This window comes from Rousettus aegyptiacus, unplaced genomic scaffold (genome assembly GCF_014176215.1).
Source record: "Rousettus aegyptiacus isolate mRouAeg1 unplaced genomic scaffold, mRouAeg1.p scaffold_m13_p_4, whole genome shotgun sequence".
NCBI lineage: Eukaryota > Metazoa > Chordata > Mammalia > Chiroptera > Pteropodidae > Rousettus > Rousettus aegyptiacus.
The window spans coordinates 1795151-1820020 of NW_023416307.1; the positions used below are offsets into that span (position 1 = coordinate 1795151).

Consider the following 24870-nt stretch of genomic DNA (forward strand, 5'->3'; position numbering starts at 1 on the left):
AATATACTGCCTTTCTCAATATTGACCCGTTCGATACGAACATTTACTAAATGCCTCCAGAATGTCAGACTCGGTAAAGGTTAGGAAAGGCATAAAAGACACGATGTTTGTCTTGTCCCGGGATCTGAAGGACAGTGAGGTAAGACTGTGAAGTTCGCTCATTGAACAGCTCTGCCCAAAGGTCTCGTGGACCTTCTTGTCTTTCTGCGTGACTTGTCAACTATAATTGAAAAATAACAATGATAGTAAATAGAAGAGACGTAAGAGATACAGTAATCAATCGAGTGCGGCATATCAACACTGACCGGCTCTTAAACCAAAACACTAGCAGGAGAAACTAACAAGACAGTGCGGAAAATTATAATACCGAATCGCTGTTTGATGGTATCAAAGAATTTTTTTCAATTAAAAAGAAAAACAAAGAAAATGCTTAATTCCTGAACACTGCGATTCAAAGAGTGAGGAAGGCAATACGAGTTTTTTGGTGTTTTCTCTTTTGTTTATTAAAGAACACATTACCTGTTTCCAGGTTTTTCACAGTGTTTGTGGTGTGTGAGGTACGTTCCGTACGAAGCATAATCCACAGCTAAGTCACCCGAGGACATGACAGCAAGCCCAATAAGGGAGCACACAGAAATGAACGTCTTCATGTGAAATCCGATAATGAGATATTTCGCCAGGTGTACATCGGCTTTAGAATGTAATCTCATTTTTAACCTGCGAGTTCTGATTTTCCAGGCGATTTTAGATGTCTGGTGGATCCTAATTTTTATCCTGTTTTTTCACTGTTAATATGCAATATTGTCCATATATTAAACACACATAAATATAATCTTCATATGATTTAAGATAATAAAACATTTAAAAAGTCATCTAGCGTTTATTAGATTAGCAAGCAGGAGTGTTCAGCGATGAGAGAAATTATCATGATAGAGCTGCAGCTTACACTTAGCAATTTTATGAAATTCATTCGAATATTGAAACACGATAAAAGTTCCATTCTCCTTCGAAAGCTGGGAAAATCGATTCCTGCTCTCACCACAGAACGTCCATTCGGATGGTTCCAACGTCGCTCCTTCCCGGTAACGGTGACAGAGCTGGGGTCCAGCTTCGGGGTGACAGAGAGAAATGCTGACCTCGTCCTCGCGCAAGCCACCAGCCAAGCGCAGCGTCGAACCCGAGGGACGCCGTCGCTATACTAACGTCTCGTTCTTGACCTTCCTGGGGCCGACCGTGTGAAGGGGCAGCTGGGGCTGGCTCGCTGGGCCCGGCTGGCCGTCACGAGGGCCCTGGCGACAAAGGGAAACAGTTGATTGAATCGGCTGAGGCCACTGTCCACCTGAGGAGAAAGCCCCACTCGCCAGAGGAGAGCGAAGGAGATGCCGAGAGGAACGAAAGTGTCGACACACTTCCTGTGGTTAGAGACCCCCAGTGACACCCGCTCCGGACGCTCCCCGAGGTCAGGACCTCAAGAGCGATCCGCCTCGAAGAACCAACACTTCTCCGAAGGCAAATTCCTGCGCGGATGCGCTGTTTTGTCCTTCCGTTTTCCTACGGACATCCTAGCTTTTTTATGACAACATAAAATATTTCTAACCCTCGGCAACGCACGCTCCTTCTCAAGGAGAGGGGTAAAACGGAAGAACCGATTCCGCCCCTCCCCTCGGGCGGCGGGTGCATTCTCAGCCACGCTCGTGCCAAAGTGTGACCGCGAACAACCCGCTTTCGCCTCCGGAGGGGCCGAGGCCCGGCTTCGCGCATTGCCCTGCGCGTGGGACGTGCTCCCCTGCCGGTCCCACGCACGCCGGCTCACACGCCAAGGCACCGCGACGGCACATGACGTCTTCGACAGCGCCAGCTAGGCAGCGCAGACGCTTGGCCCGGCAGAGGAAGGGCATCGCTCTGGGTCCTGTGTTTAGCTCCCTGGCTCCCGACGCCTCGGACCCGGACCGCCGGAGGGCGGCCCCCAGCGACGGGCGGCGAGGACCCGCGTCTGCCGAGCCCGCGCCTGCCGTTCGGCGGGCATTGCCTGCCGTCCGTTCCCACGGCCGAGCTGCCCAAACGCACTGCTGTTTTCTAAATTTATCAAGAGCTTATTTATGTCGGTCTCGACAGGGGCGTGGCTAATGGGGGAGGCTGGGTGCAGGTTTTGAGTTGTTCATACGCTCATTCCCCCCAAAACTGACTGACTCGGGACAGAAAGAGACAGAGCTGCCTAAAACAACCAGAACAAAGGGGGACAGTGAACCAAGGCCTGTAGGAAGGGAGGAGAAAGGGGGGTGTCTGCTTTAAAGAGTCGTCGAGATGCAAGATGCGAGATGCAAAGCGTTTGCAAACCCCCTAGCTGACCCCTCCTGAGATCGTATCTGAGCAGGAGACCTTAAAGAGACCCAAGTGCCCAAGGCCACACATCGACAGGGAAGGACTTACGTCTCCTCAATGACCCACAATCCGACGTTACTTTATGTCGCGCATTCGTCTACCCTAGTCCAATGACATCTGTCATGACCGGCTTGTGCTTAGCAGCTTCCGCGGCTGCCGCACGCGCCTTGTCTCCGCGGACAGGACGTGCGTCGCGCCCAGCCAGCTCCCCGGGGCCAGGACTGGGCGGTGTTTTTGCTGACCCGCGGCTTGATCTCGGTTTAATCCGCGGGATTTTCAGAACCCAGTCCTAATACAGATTTTCTGCAAAACAGTGCAATCTGCAGTCAACAACCCCGACCTCTAACGCACCAGCTTCTCGGGTGGGCGCCACGCTCGGCGCCTCTCTGGGCCCATGAGTGCGTGCACATGGAAGCCCCCATGGCAGCAGCACAGGCGGCCGAGCAGCAAAGGGGAGTCCCCCGGGAGCATGCCGGGGTGAAAGGACGGGGGGGAGGGGCTCCGAAAGCTGTCGGGACACTTGAGGGAGCAGAACGGAGAGAGGGTGAGGGAGGACCAAGCGCGGACGGCACCGTCCCTGGACTGCGGCCAAGCGCACCCTGAGAGGTCCCCATCGGCCTGCACAGCAAGACGGCGGCCATATAGACCGGGGCCGAAGGCCTGGCCTTGGGAAGGTCTACAAGGCTCCTCCAGGCTAAGGGCCGCCCGACCTGCTCCTACAGGCTGTGGCTTGGCCACCTGGAGGCTCTTGAGTGGTCATTGACCGCGTGCAGGACTACACCCTCCTTGGGCCAAGGGCCCCAAAGGGAGCCCCCGCACTCCGAGGCCTGACCGTCCCTCTACGTCCATTCCATCCATCTTTTCCGTGAGCGCTTCGCGGGAAGCGCAGCCCACGGTCCAGACGGGCGACCCGCAGCCACCGCCTGGCCCGTAGTTGCAAAGTCGCCCTCTGGTTAGCGATCACAGACGGACCTCTTCAGGGCTGTGCTTGTCCTGAGTCCCCGCTGTACATAGAAAACTCCAGCCATCTGAAAACCCTGTCGCTGTCCAGCCGGGCAAAACAGTTCACCTCCCGCGCGGCCTGTTCGTCCCTCGCGCTCCGGGCCGAGACGCACAAGCGCTCGAGACGCACAGACGTGGACGGGTGCTCGCGGCCCCGGGGCCCAGAGCCCCCACGGCTACTGCTCTTTTTCCACCAACAGATTATTTAGCTGGTTAGAGGTTTAAGTAGCAGGAACGTCTTAAATTTCTCTCCCTGTGTGTTCTCGAAACAGCACCTCGCGCTTACGCAGCGGCTGCTCGGAGCTCGTGAGCATCAGTCTCCATTCCTGTATCCAAACGCGTCTCGAGTTCCCCTCCCTCCTCATTTATTTTTCAAGGGGATTTACCTGGCCTGACCCTCTTCCGGATCTGCCCCCTGCCCACCCCCCCCCCACCCGAGACCTGAGCGCTTGGCTTGTGCAGTGGAAAGACGAGCCACAGAAGCAGGTGGCCACGGACAAGCCACGGGCGTAATGGTTAGCGTTAAATGTGTCCTTTGGTGGCCATGCTTGGCGCTGAGAGGGAAAGAGCCCCTTCGCCAGCCCGAGACCCCCACCCGGGTCCAGTCATGGGTGGGGGGTGGGGACAGGCAACATGCACGGCCAGGTGATGACTCCGTTCCCCAGCCACCTGTCCATCAAGGCCCTTCCAAAGGGACCCCGGTGCATCTCCGTGAGCTGTGCTCCCAGCCCAGAGTCGACGCATCGGAAGAGGCCTGCGCAGAGAGCGGCCTCGGCGGGAGGCGTTTACCGCCCCGCAGTCCCAATACCAGCCTGAGGACGCAGCTGGAGCTCGTGCCAGGACCTCTCGGCTCGTCACGTGGGCCCCCTGCCTTTGTGCCTCAGACCCCTCACACATCTTCCCACCTGGCTACGCAAGAGGTGTGCGCTGAGCCAATCCCGACCACCGGGAGGAACAGTACAGCCTGGGCTACCTGGACACTCAGGTGAGTGTGATGGGGGTGGGGGCCCCTCCAGGGCAGGACCTCAGGATGACAGCGACGCCTTGGCAGAACGAAGCCAAGACCATCTGATACAGAAACCCGCTCTGTGCATCTAGCTTTTCTAAAAGCTAAGGGGAGAACCTCCCGTCTTACTGGGGACCCCATTGCAAAATCGCAAAAAAAAAAAAAAACAAAAATAAACAAATAAAAAAATATAAAGTCCTTCTCATTTAAAGTTGCATTTGTACAGATCAGGAAGTGGTGCTGGTTACATACAATTTGCTCAATATCATTTGGGATATAAAGAATCGTGTTTTTGCATATAAACTCCATTCGTTTGTGACAAGCAACGCTGACTCCGTGACAAAAAAAAAAAATGAACATATCATGCCCTCGTGGTTCCTAAGTGACTTTTAAGGTAACGCCCTTTGGAAGGACGGCGGCCATCAGAAGCAGGCTAACCAGCAGCAGTACCAAACCTTGCGCCTCTCCCGGGGGGCTCCAGGCCCACGCAGCCACCCGCACACCCCACATCTCCATGCCATACCCACAGACGCCTCGAGATCGACAGGCCCCCCTTAAACCTCTTCCTCCAAAACCCACTACAAAGGGCAAGGGATATTGCTCGTGCGGGCCATGCTCCCTCTGGGCTGACCAGCAGACATGGAGGTAAACAAAAGCCACGAACTTCCAGCATGTTCCTAAAACGAGCACCTTTTATAATCGCCTACCCCAAGGCCAAGGTTTTTAAACAGCAAAGAAAAGTCCAGAAAGAGGGGAAAGGCCTAAGTCACCTGACGAGGTTGACTAGTGCCATGCTGCTCAGGGACCGGGGCTTCGTAGGACCGCGGAGGGGGAGAGCCAATCTCTGCAACAGAAGAAGGACGTTAGAGTGGCATGTGACAAAAGCCAAGCTGCCTCACCTAAGAATTCTGGTTTATAAAGAAATACATTTACCCTTTGGGAGGACCCCGGCACAAAATAACCCTGAACCATCGATGGGGTTTTTTTTTTTAAGTTCCATCACGGTTACATACTTCTAGAACTTTAGTTGTCTAACGAAATAAAAACATGGCGAATCAACTCAGAGTCGATTCCTTTCTCAACATGTTAGTCTCATTTAGAGACAAGATGACTCCACAGCTCTAATGGCCGATCAAGGAAATAAACACAGAGCGAGGAGGGGAAAAAAGGCACCAGAGAGACCTCGCCTGGGCCGTAACTCTGGTCAAGCTACTTGACTCCTTGCTCAAAATACTAATGAATACATATTCGCTCACGAGATCAGATTAGCAAAGGACACAGTCAATGCTTTGTGAAATTCTTGAAAACCTGAAGCTCGCAATTTGCAACGTCCCCAGGCGGCAGGCATGTCGGAATGCAAAGCATGGGGCTGCTGAGAACGAGGCTCTAAGTTAGCGGTGAATAAAATGTTTTTCACCCTTCTCAGCAAGAATTGATTAACTGAAAATCTTTCTATGGAATGCGTTTTGCCAGGCAACTTGTTAGGGAAGATCTCTCTGCCCAGCCGCTAAGGAGTAGTTTGTTCGGCCTTTCTCTCTGGTCTGACTGCCTCGCAGGAGGCTCCTGGTCCAGACCCTGCCCCCTGCCACTCCCTGGTGATCATGCCTTCGGAGAAGCCCCCCTATTAGGGCTATAAACGCTCAAGGTAAGACATTTAGATGCCACGCAAAGACTTTTCAAAATTAGGTCTGGTCTTTGAATATTCTCTCTTGCACCCTGTGAGGGTGAATAGGAACCAATTTCTTACTGAGTTTTTCAGTTTTTCTTGAATCTAGTAGAAGTTCTGGGGACATTACCCTCGCTCTAGTAAAATGCCTCCTCACACGCTTTAAGGCAAAAGGCTTCAAAGGAGAAAGCAGAAAAAAAATTATTTTTAAAAACACTTAAATCTCCACATAACTTTATTTGAAAGTAAATAGGTGAACTTTTACTGCTAATCTAATCCTAGAATATTTCTAGTTCTGGAATTTCTCATTCTTCCAAAAATCACCCGAAAAAAAAGAATGATCACCATTGGCTACGTGATCTGCCTTGTGAAGCTGGCGTCTGGCTAGCCAGGCCTTCCCCTCAAAATTCGGCTCTCGGGGTCTTTCTACCGTCCCACCTGTCCACTCACCTGTGGTCCTTGGCTCATCTGAAACGTATCCATAGTTTTCGAATCCGTTTCTTAACTTTGTCTCGAAAGCTTCCTTGTTTGTCCCCGCGTTTGCAGATTTCCTAGAATTAGACCATTTTAAAAGCCAAGTGTTAATCAACAACAAATGTTTAGCGCTTTCACACCTCCCAGAGTGTTCTCACACCTTGAACTTGCCACGGGCCACAGCTTGCTTGCTGGTCCCTAGGAGTGGGTGGGGGGAGGCGGTGGTGAGCATCCAGACAGACGCTCACAGCCACCCGCATAGCTGTGTGGACGGCCTGTGTGCACACTCACTCCCATTACGGGGAGAGATGGAACTTGATCGCAAGCGACCCATGGAGTCCACTCACGGTCCGTTCTAAACCCGCAGAAACCAGCAACCAAATAAAGCAGGGTTGACAAGCTCCAACCCATGGGCCAAACCTGGGCCGGCACCTGTTGTTATAAATAAAGTTTTATTGGAACACGGCCAGACCTGTCTGCTTCCATACTATCTACGGCTGCTTTCCTGTCCCAGCAGCAGATCTGAGTCTTTGTGACAGAGAGCATGTGGACTGCAAAACCAGAAATATTTGCTATCTGGCCCTTTATGAAAAAGAAGCCTGCCAACCTCTAAAATAAAGCAAAAATGGGTGCGGCTTTCCAAGGACAGGAAGTATGGCAGTGGACACCCAAAGATTTTAAAAATTCATGCTCAACCACTAAGAATTTGTTATCGGGAACGTGTACACAGATCGACTTGAAAGAATGTTCTTTCATGAGCTGTTTACCACAGCGAAACCCGCAGACAGCCCAGGTGTCCGACCACAGGAATAAATGACAGTCCTTCTCTCCCTACGGTGGGATTCCACCGCGCCCGGAAAAGTCACGGCGGGCGAGGGCTCTCGTGCGCCGCTGGTGGGCGCGGAGACCGGCACGCCCACTTCCAAACACGGGTGGCCGTGCTGTCTAAGTCTGAGTATAGACTGACCCCGGGGCTCGGCCTTCACTAGCAGACATTGACCCCACAGAGCACAAGCTCGGGATGAGCTCGTGCGGCCACGCCACCGAAAGACACCAGGATGCGCAGGGCAGCCGCGCTCGCCGTGTCCCCGACCTGAAGACCATCCGAATGACCACTTAAAGTGAAACGGAAAAACAAAAGCCATCCGCGCCCTAAACGTAGTGCGACATGATGATGAACTCTCCACATCTACGGTCAGCGGCATGAATCGGCCCGCCCTGGGGAGCTTGGGAAGGCCAAATTGGACAACCGCGCACGAGGTGATTCCCTTTGCATAAAGTTTATAGGACTCTGGTCTCTGGGGATGTGGGCATAGCTGTCCACAGATGCGACCTTTGAGGGAGGGGCAGGCAATGATTTGACGGGGGCCTGAGGGGGTTTGGGGGTCCTGGGGTATTCTGGTTCTGCACGTGGGCAGTCAAGGCCCAGGCGCACGGGCTTTGCGACAGTCAATCAGGTCACACGCCTGCGATTTGTGCACTCTTCTGTGCTCATGTTATATTTCAATAAGATACTTTATTAGGCAAAAGACATGCAAACATTGTTGGCAAGTATCTGCTAACGAAAATCACCTTCAGAATGTCAAGTGAGAAGAGGCTATAAAATAATATTTATTATAATTCAAATGATACAAAATGCATATGCATGAATCTATGCATATGCATGTAAGTATATGCATACTTAAATAACAATAATTGCTACACACATGCATGTAAGTATCTACATACTTAAATAACAATAATTGCTTCTGGACAATAGAATTATGCATAATTTTGTTTTTTTTAGATGAGGCAACCCTTGGTTGACCTCACAGATTACAAACACCTTGTCAGCTTACAATCTCTTATATTTTTTTATTTTTTTATTTGTTCCGCCTACAGCACCTGGTCTTCCTAGGTGGTCTCCTATCCAAGTACTAACGAAGCCCGACCCTGCTTAGCTTCCAAGGTCAGACGAGATCAGGCTTGTTCAGGGTGGCATGGCCATGGACAGAATTATGCATAATTTTAAAACCATTTCTTATACCTACCTTTATTTTTAAATTTTTTCTGTAATCGACATGCATTGATTCTATAGGAAAAAAATACTTTATTTTTCTAAGACGTCTGCGGCAGCTGCAGTTAGCACTGTTGCCAGCAGGAGGGGATAACAGGTAGGATACGGGGGTCCCAGGGAGCCCCCGTCTTCCCTCCCCACCCCGACCTAACACACTCGGGTCAAGGGCAAGAGCTGCACGTGGCCCAGGACTCGGGCCCTGAGCCCAGCGACCTGGTTCACACCCTGGCCGGCCCACTTCTGAGGGGAGACCCTGGACACGTTACTTAGCTTCTCTATACCCCTCAGTTTCCTCATCTACAAAATGGAGAGAAAGAAAAATCACCGTGAGAATCGAGTGAGGTGAAACCTCTCCCGAGAGGGACAGCGCCTGTTGCAGACGCCGGACACTCCGCCCGCGCCGGCGCCACCATCGCCGCCGCCACCGTGGTCATCACTGCGCGTGTGGGTCTCCACCACCACCCCCCCCGTCCTGCTTAGCCGTGGGTCCCACTGTGCCACGTTTTGAAAACACCCAACATCCCGGAGAATAGAAACGAAAGCTGTTTTGCAACCAGTCGTGGAGAACTGAAGAGTTCCGGCTGCCGTCCTGCGAGGCACAGCAAGCCAGACAAACGCTAGGACGACGACCCGGGCGGGATCCTGCCGCCCCCGCTGGCCTCGGCCAGGCCCCGAAGGAGGTGTGTTTCAGACTGGCTCTGCGGTGTCCTCAGAGGGGGGCGGCCCCCTCTCTCGAAACACGTGCTCACGGCAGAATCCGTCACGCGATGACCGTGCACATAACGCGCCACGTGTAGCCTAGAGGTACTTTAAAATCACCGCGTTTCAAGGATTAAAATTAATAAAAGGCTGACAACCAGATGCGGTTTGGTCGTAACTCCCCCAGGAATCCACTGTCGTCTGAAAAGCCGCTCCCCCGGTGTATTTATAGTTATGTAAATGTGGCCGACATTGCAGCTAGTTATTGTACTACTGTAAATCCTCGTCAGGGTCACCTCAAAAGGGCACGCCTGGGGAACCGGCAGGAAGCTTTCAGTTCCCTCCCCGCGTGTGTACAAGCAGTGAGCGCTACCGAATTTGCCTGCCGGGTCGGTTACCAGTGCCTGAAGCCACCCAGCTGGTCCCGCTGCTCTCCATCACCCCCCGAAACCCCAGCAGAAGCTCTGCCTGGCTCTTCGATATCTTTGAAAGGGTCCCTGAGTCCCCAGCCGCGACTCCAAGCAGGAGGGACACCAGTCATGGTGCGTGCGTAGCGCCCTCTTGTGAAAAAAGCTGCAAACGCCAGCCACCAGGCAGAAAACCTCCCTTCTCCTCGGTGGCCAGAGCAAGTCACACACACACACAGCAGCGACCCACCTACCACACTCTACAATGCGGCGTTATGAATTTGTGACCGGCATGTGTGTTTTTTAGAGCTGTCCATTTTCAGTACCTGATTTTGAGTAACATAACCCTAAAATACCACAGTGTGTGTGTGTGTGTGTGTGTGTGTGTGTGTGTGTGTGTTGGTAGTGGTGGTGGTGTTTGGCTGTTTTTCATTTGTTTGTTTGTTTTCAGAAAACTGAGGTGATTTCAAACTTACCTTACTTCATCGTGATAACTAGATTCTAGAAAAAAAAAACAAAAAGAACAGCAAAATCAGGACAGTGACTCTGAAAATAAAATCTCGCTTATTTTTATAAACCTCCCGATTTGACTACATTACTGAGTATTGGTGGGTACCAAGTTTCCACACACAGAATTATCGAATGACTTCCAAGCTTAAGGAAAACAGAATTCATTATTCACTTTCATAAACAGAAATAACCCCTGGGTGCCTGAAACATGATAGGTCCCTAATTCACTAATACTTCGTAAATATTGAATTTGACAGGCTGGAGTACAAAGGCACCATCATTCCCCGTGCAGGGGAGTTCTGGGTCCCCACCCTGCTGTCATTCATTCATGCCAGCACCGTGCGAGGCAGCACCTCATTTCATCATTATGACAACCCGAGAGGCAGGTGTTAGTGTGATCACGTCTAACAGACTGGAGACCATTCGATTACCATTACCATATCTCTAACAGATAAGGAATTACACTGCTAAGCACTGTATTTCTTAAGACACCTTTTTGATTCATAAGTACCAACGGTACCAGTTCCTCCCATCGTGTTCACCACGCCCAAGGCCGTTATCAAGTTGCTGATGCTCTCAGCCGATGGTTTCTGGGGCCGGAGAAGATAACAGAACTCGAGAATGGGGAGGACGAGCCGCACGCCAGTCTCCGACCACCTTGCCCTGGACGCCAGGGCTCTCTGCAACTCCGCTTTCCCGTCTGCGCCTTCCGGTCATCGAGCGTCACGCTGAAAAGCGTGTCCTTGGTTTTCAGATAATGTGCCCACTTATTTTTAGTTCTCATAACATCTGCTGATTCACACCCCAAATTGAAGTTCAGGAGCAGTGTTATCTGAAGGAGAGAGATCGATTCCCCTCCATTGGTTTTCCCATAAGGGCCAGGCTGCAGGAGACCGGCTCTCTGCCCCCCTGCTCTAGAAGCTGGTGACCCCAAGGCCACCAGGCCACGCTGAGCGAGGTCCTCGGCCATCCAACTAGCCAGTCAGAGCACCGAGAATTCCCCAGGTGCCAGCAAGGCAGGGCACCAGGAGATACCCTTGAAAAAACTCGATGTTAAATATTTTTAAGCGTGGAAATAATTATCAAGGGGTAACCCAGGTCTTCACTGGATTCTCTCCATTTATGTCGAGGTGAAATATAGAGTCCACTGTGAGTTGTACCCAGCAGGGGCAGGCATTGTGAGTACATTGTCACAGGCCCTGTTCGTAGCCCTTACCTGGACCCATTACGAACCAAGGAAATAAAAACAGCTCACGCTCACACGGGTGTTCCATCTCCAAGTTAAACAAAGGATAACATTTAGGATGGATCACAGAAACATTTAAAAATTAGTTAATTAATTCTCACAACCGACTTAAAGGATAGTACCTATTCCCGTTTTGTAAATGAGGAAGCTAAAAATCAGAGAATCGTGTTTCTGCACATTCTGCATGGGCCACCAACATTATAAACCTTCTTACTGGGCTAATGAGGAGCAGATAGAGGCCTAAGAGGAGCCCAGTCTGAACAACCAGAAAGTTCTCCGATGACCCTGCAATAGCTGGTTTCGAAAATAATCATCTGGAAGCACCGAACAATCCTAGTCACTTCCGAAGTAAAATTGAAGTTATCCAGCAGTTTTCATTTCAAATGCAGTCTATTTTATCTGCGTAATCCATCTGTGGCACGCAAGGTAAGTCCCAGGTGAACACAAATTTCCATCATATCTGGGTCAACAGGAGTTCACTACTTTTTGTTTTCCATTTCTTAGGGAATACAGTTATATCACAGAATTAATTCCCCAATCAGAAGCAAAGTCCATGAAGGAGCTAAGGCTAGACTGTTGGCCTAGTCAAGGCTAGATTATGCACCGTACATGGAATATCTCACTAGCAGCGATAGTTTATGAAAAAGAGTTACTTCACATGGTGCCCGGCACACACACACACACACACACACACACACACACACACACACACACAAGTGCCCATCAAATGGCAGTCAGTGTTAATAAAATTAAAAACGCCATTAAACTGACATGTAACCTAACATCAAAGTTCTGATTTTAAGAAAAATAATCAAACTGCAAAAAATATTCAAAAAAAAAAAGTAGGCGAAGGTTTTACAAGAGAAAGATAAGGATGGACACACACCCTGCCCATCTGGAAAGTCCCAAGCTGTCCCCGGGCCAAAGGTCCTGTGGTTTCTCAAGTCACAAACTGCCGGACTCTATAAAAAGCCCACCCCAGGTCGCGCCGGACCCCGGAAGGTGGCCGCTGCCTTCGCACAACTCAGACTGTCTCAAGAGACCTCATTCAGAAGAAATGTGTAATGAATTCGATTAATTTTATTTATAGAAGGGTCGGTATTATTCTAGAAAAAACATAGCGTCTGAATGACAGCTCGTGATAGCTTTATATCCTTGCAAATAAGCACAAAAATGAAACAGTCATTGTCCTTGGTGAGAAAGGTCCGCCCTGTAACCCACTCTCCTGGGTGAGCTGCACCGGGCCCCAAAGGAAAGGCTTCCTTCCTTAAGAAAGCCCTTCCCTCCTCTGTGAATTTCACATACTTCCTTCCAAAGACTCCAAAAGCCAGTCATCTTTTGCAAGAGCTGACAATTCATGAACCTCAACTCTTGTACCAAAAGTTCAAAAGCGTAGAGAGATCTATAATGAACAAACGAACAAAATTACCTTTTTCTTCTCTCCTGGAGACACAACAGCAGCAGAATATTATAAGCAGAACAATGATCAGGATCAAAAGCAGCGAGAGAGATACGGCAAGCAGGACGATGGCCCAGGTAGGCAATGACGTGCCTGGTCGACTGCCTAGAAGGTCGAAAGAGAACAAGTATTTTAGTGACGCTCGCCGCTGTCTCGGTGCCGCCACTGGCTCCGCCACACTCTACGTTAGACTGTGTTTTCCTAATAATGTTATTATCACTATTCTGAACATCCAGCCTGGTATGGCGAGCTGTCGTAGGCCAACTTCCCCCTCGGTATGCTTGTACAGTCACCCCCCTGCAGTACCTTAATGACGGATTGCTGTCATTAAACACGGGCTAAGTTACCGGGTCCGCGCACCTCCCCCAATCCTGACTCTCCTAAGACGGGGGTCAGACTGGACTGGGCAGCGGCGACCTCCCTGGATGCTGATCGCAGTGCTCAGACACCCTTCCTTCAGTCAAGGAAAGCTCACCGAACAGCTACTGCTGGACGAGACCGATGTGCGGTTCTCGCTTCCACGTCCCCAGAGGGAATCAGGACACGTCGAGGAAGTGTCACTCCTGAAGGAACCTGGTGCCTAGCTTCAAACCATCTCATTCATCTCATTGGGGAGTCTCGTCCCCAATTCAAAGAAGAAGAAATTGAGCCAGTTCTGGAGTCATCAAGAATTGATGGAGTCACCAAGGTAGGTAACTGACGAAGGCAAAACCAGAATGCTTTGTGACTGATGAAGAGCTTCGGGCTTCGCGCCAACGGAACCAGTGAAATCTCATGACCACTGCTGACTTGTGCTCCCTGGGCCTCTGGCTCACTCGCCTGTAACCATTCTTGCCCCAGCAGGTTGTTCCGAGACTCAAGAGATGCGTGAGAACTCTAGGACACACGACGCACAGGTTCGAGATCGCTGTGGTCACCCTAAACGCGGTCCCACGAACTTTTCACAGACTGAAGTTCACAAGTATTAGCAGCGTTCATAATGAGGGAGGCTGCCGGGGTTCCACACACAAGTCTGGCTCAAGATTTAAGAGAGAGTCTTGAAAAGCATACAGGAAAACATCAACACACTTGTTGACTTACTCGGATACTCCCTATCAGGGGGTCCTCCTCCCTGCTGGAGGAAACCACCCTGCCAAGCGTCCGTCAACGCGGCCTCGACCCACAATATCCTTTGTCTTGACACGATCTAGCACAGAGACAGCCACGTATCCTCCGGGAAGACCTGTTTAAAGATAGGGAAGGGCCACCTTTCGAGGAAAAGAGTGGGTGGCATTGTGACCTCGCTCACTCTCTTGTCCCTTAATTCAACCACAGGTTCAGCCAGGGGATACCTGCACTCACCTAAAAGCCCCAAACTTCACTCAAACGGCAGCTGCTATCGGGACCCACGTGGCTCGTTCTTTTGTGTTCTGTTTTCTGTGACCACTCTCCATGGGGGAGTGGAGGGTCAGATCACATCTAGGGGAGACTGACGTACCCCTCTACTCCAGTGCAGCCCAAAGAACGTAGGGTGTGTGTGCCCTGGGGAGGCAGAATTCGGTACCAAGGCTGCACAGGAGAGACTTCCTTATTCTTAAAATAGTTTTTAATTTATCATAGATGACATATACGTGTATACACATATCCATTTATGTCACAGATATTTTTGTTTGGTATGAAGCTCGTTCTTTAAACGAGTACCTTGACAGAGGCTTCAAAGAAAAATAAATAATAGCTACCTATTGGCCAATCAAAAATTGCAACAGTGGACAGAAAACACAGAATCTTAGAATAATCTCATCCATAATCCAACCATTTCATTATGCAAATTAGACTCTTGGGACAAAGAGTCTCAGTAAACTGAACGAGGGTGCTCACAACACCGAGACTCAAGAGATGCGTGAGGCTTAACTTGTGTCTTTCCTTTTGCCACATTGCATCTCCGATTTGGGGAAGACACAGCCCAGGTCCTATAGGAAATAGGGAGTCTAGGTAGGCGCTGTCCCCTGGCCTGTGCCTTACTGAAGGGTGCGGGCATCATGATTCAAGGCGAATGGCAGATGTGCTGTACAGGGCGAAGATACCATGTCTTAGCAACCCGCAAGCAGTGGCTAAGGATGGTTAACTCCAAGGTCAACCCTGCTTGCTTTCCTCCCAACGTCCCTTCACAGTGCCGTGTGCCCGTGAGTGTGGCGATACTGAATTTACCGTGCGACTCCAGTCTCAGCCTGGAGGTTACCCTTTTCCCATCTGTGAAGAAAAGGAAAACAGTATTCCCCAGATGCTCTCCCGGGAAAACGCAGAGCTTTGAAAGGGCGCATACGATTTCTCGACGCCAACTGGATTGATACAAAATGTCACCCCCAGCACGTGCAAAGCACACGCACCCCCGTGCTGGCTAGAAGGGACACGGGAGATCTCTGAATCGATAACGTACATGACGACAATCGCTCACGCTCCTGTCCCGTGTTCTCTGGGGCGGGGACCGTCCTAAGTGCATTTTAACCCCCTTGCTCCTCACACCAACAACAACAACTCTATGAGGCAGGTGTTGTTATAACCCCAGTTGTACAGATGAGCTGACTGAGGCACAGAGAGGTTAAGTGACTTGCCCAAAGTCACACAGCAGGCAAGTAGGCACGCTGCCTCTGAGTCCAGGCTGTCTGGGGTCCAAGGAAGTAGTACCTTGCGAGGCTCGGTCTGTAGGTGGGGCCTTTGGGATTTTCCAGTTCGATGGCTCCAATCCTGACTGGCTAGTAGAGTAGTTTGGGAGCTCTTTTTAAAATGCACATTCCGAGGCTCCACACAGATGGATTACATGAGAACCTCTAGGGAGGAGCCTTGCATGTCAAAGTCCCCTGGAGACTGATGGGTGGCCCTGTTCTTCTCCCACTCAGTTTACAGGCAAGACAACTGAGCCCAAAAGTCAGTGACAACATGTCCGAGTCGCACAGCTAGTGCCAGAGCTACGAACCAGATCCGTCACTCCTACCACTCTTATGTGCTCTCGAAATCGCCTCTCACGAAACTACGATTGGGACCGGGAGTCACCACATTCTCTAAGGCGATCCCGTGTCCTGCGCGGGTCACGCCGTTCGGACGCCTCATAGCCCATGCACTCGAGTAAGTCGGAGAAAACCCGCCATGTGGGCAGGCAGAGGGTCGACGGCATTGATCTCCAGATGGGCCTTAGGAGCCTCCAGTTGCACGTATATCTGGAATGCTTGAAGCTTATATTACTTCTGGAATCAGGAAAATCGATTTAAAATCTATACGGATATCAGCATTAGCCTTTACAATATGCTTGTCTTTAAAGAATTGATAAACACATCCTACAACTTTTTGGCCTCAACCAATTAGGCTTCCTAGGCTGCCATTGTCATTCTTTCAATGACGTAAAGGGATCGTTCCAGAAACAAACTCAGATTCCTTGCACTTTTGAAAAGTGGGTGGCAGGACAGACATTGGATCCGGAAGAAGCCGGCGCAGGCCCGGCTTCATTCATTCCGGCTCCCGTGAGTCCCATGTGCTCCTTCGTGGCCTCTAGTCACCAGCTCTGCTGGCCAAGGCCTCAACGAGGTCTTCAGCTGCTAAACTGTACATAAAACACGCAACATGCAGCCAGCCACAGGCCGCTCTGGATCTTGATGAATAGTTCAGAAACGAATTCCGCTTTTCCAAATGAGATCGATAACGTCGGGCTCCCCGCCACGCGCCCCCGTACGGCGCTCCCCTCTGTGCGGCCGTCAGGACGGCAGCTGCCACGGTCAAGGTCGCGTGCTTCGCCAGTCCGACGCTAAGGAGAATTCAGCTGAATCAAGCCCGATCAAGGGAAATGAGCACCCCTGCACAAGAAACGCTTTGCGGGCAAGCCGACGGAAACCCCCCGCTGTGGGCACCGCCGGGGCTCTTTGCTGCATCATTCCCTCGTTAAGGGGTCGTGGTTGAAACAGTCGATTTCATTCCGTTTGGTGCAAATGGAACTTTTTTAAAATCGCCCCTTTCGAAGCCTGAACCACACTTTGTATATTTAAAAAGCGTAAAGCAAGCTGGGTTGGTTCCTTGGAGAAACCGCTGGTTCCAGACTGGAGAGGGGAAAATCCCAAGGCGGTCCAGAGCGTCTGACTGGGCCAAGGGCTCGGAAACCAACAAGGACACAGCAAAAGGACACCAGAGCCAGCCGGAAGGGACTTCCACGGGCCGAAGCTGGGGCAGCTGAGCGGCAAAATGAACGATGACGGGAGCAAAGGATGACACATGGGACACAAATGGCGAAGAATGCCAGCTAACAAACACAGAAAAGTGATGGGACCAGAAAATCACTCTTTCATAACCACTGTAGGAAATATTGATGCAGGCAATGACTTGTCAAGGAATGCAAAACCTGTTAGATGAAAGACCATTGAGAAACAAGGTATTCAGAGCGGTCATCGATTAGACATTAGTTATAAAGGCGAACAGGTACCTTCACAATAAAGAAATTCAGAGACACCACCTTGACCAAACGATCAAACTCATTACCAATGGTAAAAAAGGTTAGCGTCATTTGGCCACATGATATTACTCATGTCTTGCCAAAAATATTTAGCCTGAGTCAAAGTCTAGTGGAAAAACTCTGACGAATCCATATTAAAGGACTTCTTGCAAAAACGGCCTGAACCTTTCGAAAATTTTATATTAGTAAAGATGAAAAAAAATGGTGGAACAGTCAGAGATTAAAGGAAACTGAAGAAGACTGGGCAGCCGAAGGCAATGAACGCACGGTCTTTGACTGAAGATTGGTCCGGGGCAACGTGTGGGCCAAGGGGAGTCATAAAGGAGAATTGAAGAAATTTGAATTTAGACTGTATGGTATATAATAATATTATATCAATGTTAAATTTTCTGACTGCCGGCTACATCGGGGTTATGTAGAATAGCGTTGTTCTTATGATACACATGCTGAGATATTTAGGGGTAAAGTGTCATAAAGTCTTCAACTAACTCTTAAATCACTCAGGGAAAGGAAGAAAAGGAAGAAAAGGAAGAAAAGGAAGAAAAGGAAGAAAGGAAGGAAGGAAGGAAGGAAGGAAGGAAGGAAGGAAGGAAGGAAGGGAGAAAGAAAGAAAGAAAGAAAGAAAGAAAGAAAGAAAGAAAGAAAGAAAGAAAGAAAGAAAGAAAGAAAGAAAGAAAGAAAGAAAGAAAGGGAAGGAGGAAGGAAGGGAAAGGAAAGAAAAGAAAAAAGAAAGACTGAGAGAAAGAGAAGCAAACGTGACAAAATGTCAACATTTGTTGCATCTATGTGAAGGCACATTGGTATTTGTTGTACTATTCTTGCACCTTTTCTGAAAGTTTTTAGTTGTTCAAAATGATGAGCTGGAAGAGGAAAAGCAAACTAATTGAATTCCAGCTTCATCGCCTTATATAGTCTTGGTGGAGAACAAGCTAAATTCCTTTAAATTTAATAAGCTAAAACAAATTAACCTTGACTTAAAATTAAAATAATGGTAATGAAAACATGGATTTCTATGTCCTTTACCTTCAAAAGCACTGCTATACACACCATAACCTGGTCAAAGGTCTGGCAGCCCCGGGACTCCTTCCCCGCTGTCAGGAACTGATGCACCTGCTCCCCGTGGCTGGGGCACACTGTCTGGTTCCCTCCGCTCCTTCTTCCACCGGACGCATGTTTTCACTCCTGCTTTCATTTCTGTTGTCTGCCTGGTCTCTGGGGCATCCAAGTCGGAGACAAGAGACCAAGGCCTGCCTCAGGTGGAGCAAGCTTGTGTGGCACTGCCCTGGGGGCCGATTCTTGCAGTACGAGCACAGAGCCGCTGAGCACAGCTGAGGCTCTGAGTGGCTCTTTACAGATTCACCAACACACCATCTTTTGTAGGTTGAATCATGTCTCCAAAATTCACATGTGAAAGCGCTAACTCCTAGTACCTCAAAACATGACCTGATTTGGAGAGTCGAGTATTACAGGTGCGGTTTAGTTAAGCTGAGGTCATACTGGATAGGGTGGGCCCTAATTCAGTAGGACTGATGTCCTTATAAGAAAGAGAAATTTGGACACAGATGAGCACACAGGGACAAGGCTATGTGACAATGAAGGCCGAGATCAGAAGGCTGCATCTGGGAGCCAAGGCCCACCGAAGATGGCCGGCGAACCACCGGAAGCCGCAGCAGACCTGGTACCAATGCTCCGTCGTGGACCTCGGGAGGCGTCATCCCTGCTGACACCTTGACCTTGGACAACTGGCCCCCAGAACTCGGAAAGAAGGCACCCTGTTGTTTAAGCTGCCCAGTTAGTGGTGCTCTGCTTTGGCAGACCCAGGACACTCCTGCACCCTCCACGTGGCTGCTCACACAGTGGAGGGCAGAGTGGACAGGTGAGAAGTTTCTGGAGAGAGATTAGCAGGGTCACCTCCCACCACTTACTGGCGCTGCAGACATGAGCAAATCCCAAGCAACACTGTGTCCCCGTCACCTAATCTTTACAGCAGGGATAGTAACAGCATCCGTTCAGACAGCTGCTGTGCAGGTTAACTTGGTTAATATTTGAAAAGTTTAAAACAAAGTCCTTACTTGGTAAGTGCTACGTAGTGCTTATTATCAGTAGTATTAGTATTATTACATCAGCAGCAGCATCTCGCTCCGGCTGTAGCTTCGTTCTGAACCTTGAAAGGTCTTCATCGAAGGTGTTTTCATAGTGAGAAAAGATTCGCCCTGGGCCCCACCCAGCAGTATGGCCTAAATAAAGCATGGCGCTTCTCTGGGCTTCCTTTGTGAAATGAAAGAGTTAAAGTCAACCTCTAGCCCCAACCTCCCTGTTTCCTGCTGGCCCAGGCTGACTCCGAGGTCAAGGTGTGTGGTTAGTTAGAGGTTTGGGTGTGCCTGAGCCTGTACAATCGATTTTCTTTGCGATCTGAACTTTAAACATAAGGCATTAGGTCATGTTAAATTTGGTACTTTCAAGTACACTGTGGATTTGCTGGGTAATAAATGAAATGTAATAATTCCACTAAGATTGGAAGGAATTTGAGAGGACCTGCGCACCCCCCTCAAATGTTAGAAAAGCTTGCATGCTTCATATTGGCCCAGGGATGGGATCAAACCAGAATGAAAGGGAAAAGCTAGAGGGAAATGTTGAACTCAAGCATTTATCTTTAAACTTGATACTAATAATTATCAATATTCTTCCCTATTTTTGTATATAAGTAGGAAAAGAGAAATACTTGAAGATGGGATTTTAAAAGCAAGTGAAATTGCAGGGTCATGAAGCTGAGATAGAAGTATTTTGTCTCCATTACCACTCCCACTTAAAATCAAACCCCCATACGATTTTCCTGGGCACTGAGGTGAGGCGGCACAGCACAGAACATACAAGCTTACGCTAAGCATTTACTTGGCATCAAGCAGAGAGTCTTCACTTACCCGAGGCGGGGGGCACCACGGTAAGATTCACAGTTAAGGACTTCTGGACGAGCACCCCCTTCATGCTGGCCACACAAGTCAACGTCCCATTGCCCCGCGGCGTCATGGACAGGATGCTCACAGTGCTCTGAGGGTCGCTGGGCTCCGGGATGGAGAAATAGCTTGAATGACTCACGGGAGCACCGATCTTCCAGGAGAGATCTGGGGGTGGGGTCCAGCCCGCTGCTTGGCAAGTCACGTTACACGGTTTATCCTCGGTGACCTCAAGGCTATCGCTGGGAATGAACAACTTCCCCACAACTGGAGAAAAGAGAAACATTCCGAGGGGGTGGCCACGCCTCTCGGTCCCAGGAGGTCTTTCATTTTTCCTTCATTTCACCCTGCAGAGAGCTACCTCCCCAGACCCCCAACTGGCTGTGTCTGCGGCGAGAAACCTTAGTTCAGGTCGTATCTGTGTCTTTATTTGTACTCACCGGGTTCACAGAAGGTGAGATTGCTCACCGGAAGACGTATGCTTCCGGAGAAATAAATAAAAATCAGGATTCAGGGGAATAGCAATTATACGGGAAATAAGGGGCAGATATGCCTGCCATGGGAGCTACACAGACACTAAGGAGGGTTGTAAAGTCCTCCTGGGGTATCCTGGGAGCCAAAGCAAAAAGGGAATTAGCCTTTACATTCTTTTCATTGTAAGGTGGACGCATCTAGGTCTCCTGGGAGGTCCTGTTGGTCAGATTCTCTTTTTTGAGGGCGTGTGGGGTCCCATTTTTAAATATCACTTATTATGATATGCCTTAAAATGTTTTTCTAGTTACAAATTAAATCAAAATCAAATTTAATTAAAGCGATAACTACCCTCGACCATGTATCAGAATATATTACTCAGATAAATTATTGAAAAGTTTTTATTAGGGACCTGCTCACATGAGCTAGTGTTCACACTGGAAATAAGCAATCTGAGAGTAACGCTGGTGTGTGCCGATGGCCCCGCTAAAGACACAGCCTTCGTGAAACACAGATGCATTGGAACGTTCCGAAACACAGATGCATTGGAACGTTCCGATTAAAGTATTCAGAATTTCCAGCTGTGTGATATAATGGAAAGAACACTGGACTAAGAATCGAAAAATCCGTTCTCAATCCTGGCTTTCCCGTAAAATTGTCATCACCTTGGGCAAGTCACTAAAACTTTCAGGCTCTGTTCTACCTGTCCAAGGAGATGATTTAAGGAGATCGGTGATTTTCAATCCTTATTGTTTTCGTACCTTATACACTCTTAAAAATCACTGAAGACTCCAAAGACCTTTTGTTTATGTGGGTTATAGCTATCGGTACTCACTAGGTTTGCAATTAGAATTAAATATTCAAAAATAACAATAAGTCATTATATGTTAATATAGATTAATACATTCTTATTTTCAAAAAACTATTTTAAATTAAAATAAATTAGTAAGAGCGATATTGTTTTATATTTCTGTAAATCTCTTTAACATCTGGCTGGATTCTCCTATCGCCTGTATTCAATCTGTTGTGATATATTGCTTTGTTTGAAGTTTATAAAGAAGATCTGACTTCACACAGATACATAATTGAAATGATGAGGGACATTTTACAGGCTTTTCAAATAATCATGGATGATCTTTGATACTATACCAAAACTTGACAAGTAGAGGTCTCTTAGAGGTTGGTAGAATCTGAAACTACACTAAAAAACAACAAAACAACCTTCATTGTCTGTTGCATTAAAACCCATCGCTCTATCTGGCCTTTCAAACAGCTGTTACCCTAATATGTCAGTCAGTCATCTGGAAAACACTGGTCCACTGAGTAATGCAGACTTCCCCAGTGCATAGTGGGAAACTCCCTGTGCACCCATGAGAACGGGCATGGGGAAGGCAAGTAGCACCTTGGTGTTACTTTGTAAACAGTCATGACCTCGCAGACCGCCCCGAAGGGGTCTAGGGGACGCCCGAGAGTTTCCAGACGGGTCTGAACTGGATCGGCTCTGAAAGCTCTTACTCTAGAACGTTCAATTTCCAGTTACCTTTCCTGAATACTCTCTGGGAGTAAGTAAAGCACCTTCGCTCATTCCAGGACACAACGATGTGGCCTCAACAATGAGAGGGGCGTGGTTTGCCTTTGTTCTTTTGGCTCATTCATTGTTCCATTTGGTGGAGAGGTTTAAGGTGACAGAAACCCCAAGGCATGGTATTGCCTCTGGTAATACCAGAAGAAAGTGGCTCTTGAAACACAAGGGGTCTAGAGTTCGGTGTGTGAATAATTGGCGGGTCGGATACCGAATGGACAAATGCAACAATCTGAAGCATTTCTTCTTTCTGTATATATTTACGATCCAACTTTTCCCCATTGGCTTTCGCAACAGTTATTCAGCAGCGTGACAAATGCTTCACACAAGGTGACTTGGGATGACTCAATGTAGAGTCTTGTCGGTTCTCTATTTTTTCTGGCTGATAAAGCAATCTCTGGATAATTCACTCGCAAAATAGATTGGCTGTTTCCTCTTTTTTCAAAGGCCCTGTTGCTCATAGAACATTTGCTCCTACAGGAACAAAGCGCCATTCAGACCGATATGGCCAGGGTCAAGCTTTCGAGTTCTGTCCTGGTCTACAAGTTTTCTCCCTTGGGACATCGGATAAGACTTTAACTTCCCTAGACATGTGTTTGTCTATCTGTTTTAAAACCAAAAGCTACAGTAATGATTAACATATAAAGGTTCATGTCTGAAGATACTTTATAGATGTGTAGCTTTGGGAAAAGATAAAACCACATAGCCTCGTGAACTTGATGCACCATACGCATAGCAATCACGAGCCACACCTGTGATCCGTTTCCTTGACCCAGGAGTGCCCTCCTCCTCTCTCGCTCCTCCATCTCACCCGTCCACTGCAGCCCTTTGAGACACATCTCTCATGGCAACTTCTCCCTGACGACGTGGCTGATTCTCTCATCTCCCTCCCGGTTTGAACCCGAGCCTTGTGTCCCTCCCAGCACTCTTGCCAGCATCACCCTGCACCACTGTTATTCATGCCCTTGTGTTCTCGACTCTCCAGGTAAGGTTCTAGAGGGCAGGACTGTGCCTTACTCGGTTCACCTCCGTGTCCCTTCTAAATGCCAAACACAATGGCACGCTCCTACTGGGGACGTAATACATTATAGCGAATGACTATCCAGAGATTGCAATGAGCCAGGTGCTATGCTAGAGACATCGCAGAGATCCACTCATTTGATCTCACAAGAGCCGTATGGTGAGGATTCCAGAGCACAAGGTCAGGGAGTAACATGTCCACAGTCACACCGTTAGTCGGTAATAAAGCTGGCCCTTGAAACCCCGTCGGGCTCCCGAATCTGCACAGTCAGCCACTAGACCGCCAGGGTTTTGGAGTCTTCAAACCATCTCAGTCATTTTGTTATCTGATCCTCAGAGTAAACCTGAGAGGTGAGCAGAGGACTCTTGTCCCCAATTTAAAGAAGAAGAAATTGAGCCAGTTCTGGAGTCATCAAGAATTGATGGAGTCACCAAAGTAGGTAACTGATGAAGGCAAAACCAGAATGCACATCTTTGATCGCTCTTCCTGTGTTCTTTCCCTTATATCACAAATGATTATAACAGGAATCTGGTCATGCAAATGAGGCCGGTAATGCAGGGAGCCTCATAAAATCACGTCTTTAGAAAATATCATCGTGCCCCTAACTAAACCACATACAATTAACGATACATAACGGAAAGGACAGAGCAATTTGGCTCAATGTGAAAACGCAGGCGGAAATAGGTAGACATGAATGTGCACCAGATATGATCCAATTTGATTTGATGGCAACATGAATGCAGAGCGAATCTTTAGAAATTTCTCCTAGACAAGCAAATCAACAGACGTAAGAAAAATTCCAGAGACACGTGTGGTCTGCTGTATGAAACGCTGCCATGGAAAGCAGGAGTATGTAGCGCCAATGCATCTATACAGAGCACAGAATTTCATATTTTAGGAATGCGTAAGTGATCAAACTTTGATAAAGATGTTCTGAATCCTTCTAACGCATCTTTTTAATTTTTTTCGCTATGTGGCATGATCTTCAGCATCTCAAAACCACCTTTGAAAATGGAAAACGAGTTCTCCACTGTTACAAATTTTGTTCCCTCTTTTCTTTTCCCTAAAAGCTTTTTCTATATGTTTAGTGAACACACACCTTTGACCATAAGAACTGCTGGGGGCAGGAAAGAGGAATAGATTGAGGAAATTTGGCTGAAAAGGGGGGAAAAGGTAAAGCACCATTTAAAACCAATAAATGATGCAAACCAAAGAAGGAGAGTCAAGTATATGAAAATCTGGAGAAAGGGGACGACTGCCAACTCTCTCTAAATCAGAGACACGCGATGGTGACTGGCCCAGGAGACGTCGGGACGTACTTCCAGAAAAGCTATTTGGTACCAAAATGGATTAGATGGGAAAGCGAAGAAACAAGTCTCTCAGAATCTCAACTGCGGAAAAGGAGAGAAAAGATGGGAGGAGAGAGAGAAAGAAGCAGAAAAAAAGGGAGTAGAAAGAGTC

The 24870-nt window shown here is 48.7% G+C and overlaps 1 protein-coding gene and 1 pseudogene across 1 annotated transcript in view; both read right to left on the reverse strand.

Annotated features, from left to right (window-relative positions):
* Positions 1-477: 477 nt before the first annotated feature.
* IGSF5 (immunoglobulin superfamily member 5) overlaps positions 478-24870 on the reverse strand; it is a 34973-nt gene continuing 10580 nt past the window's right edge. The window contains exons 4-9 of the mRNA XM_016121760.2: positions 20303-20602; positions 12878-13012; positions 10169-10193; positions 6507-6607; positions 5161-5234; positions 478-1289 (exon numbers count right to left, since the gene is read on the reverse strand). Coding sequence (XP_015977246.2) covers positions 1194-1289; positions 5161-5234; positions 6507-6607; positions 10169-10193; positions 12878-13012; positions 20303-20602 — 731 coding nt within the window. The 3' untranslated portion in view covers positions 478-1193. The remainder of the gene's footprint in view (positions 1290-5160; positions 5235-6506; positions 6608-10168; positions 10194-12877; positions 13013-20302; positions 20603-24870) is intronic.
* Positions 8403-8521, reverse strand: LOC118601893 (annotated as a pseudogene).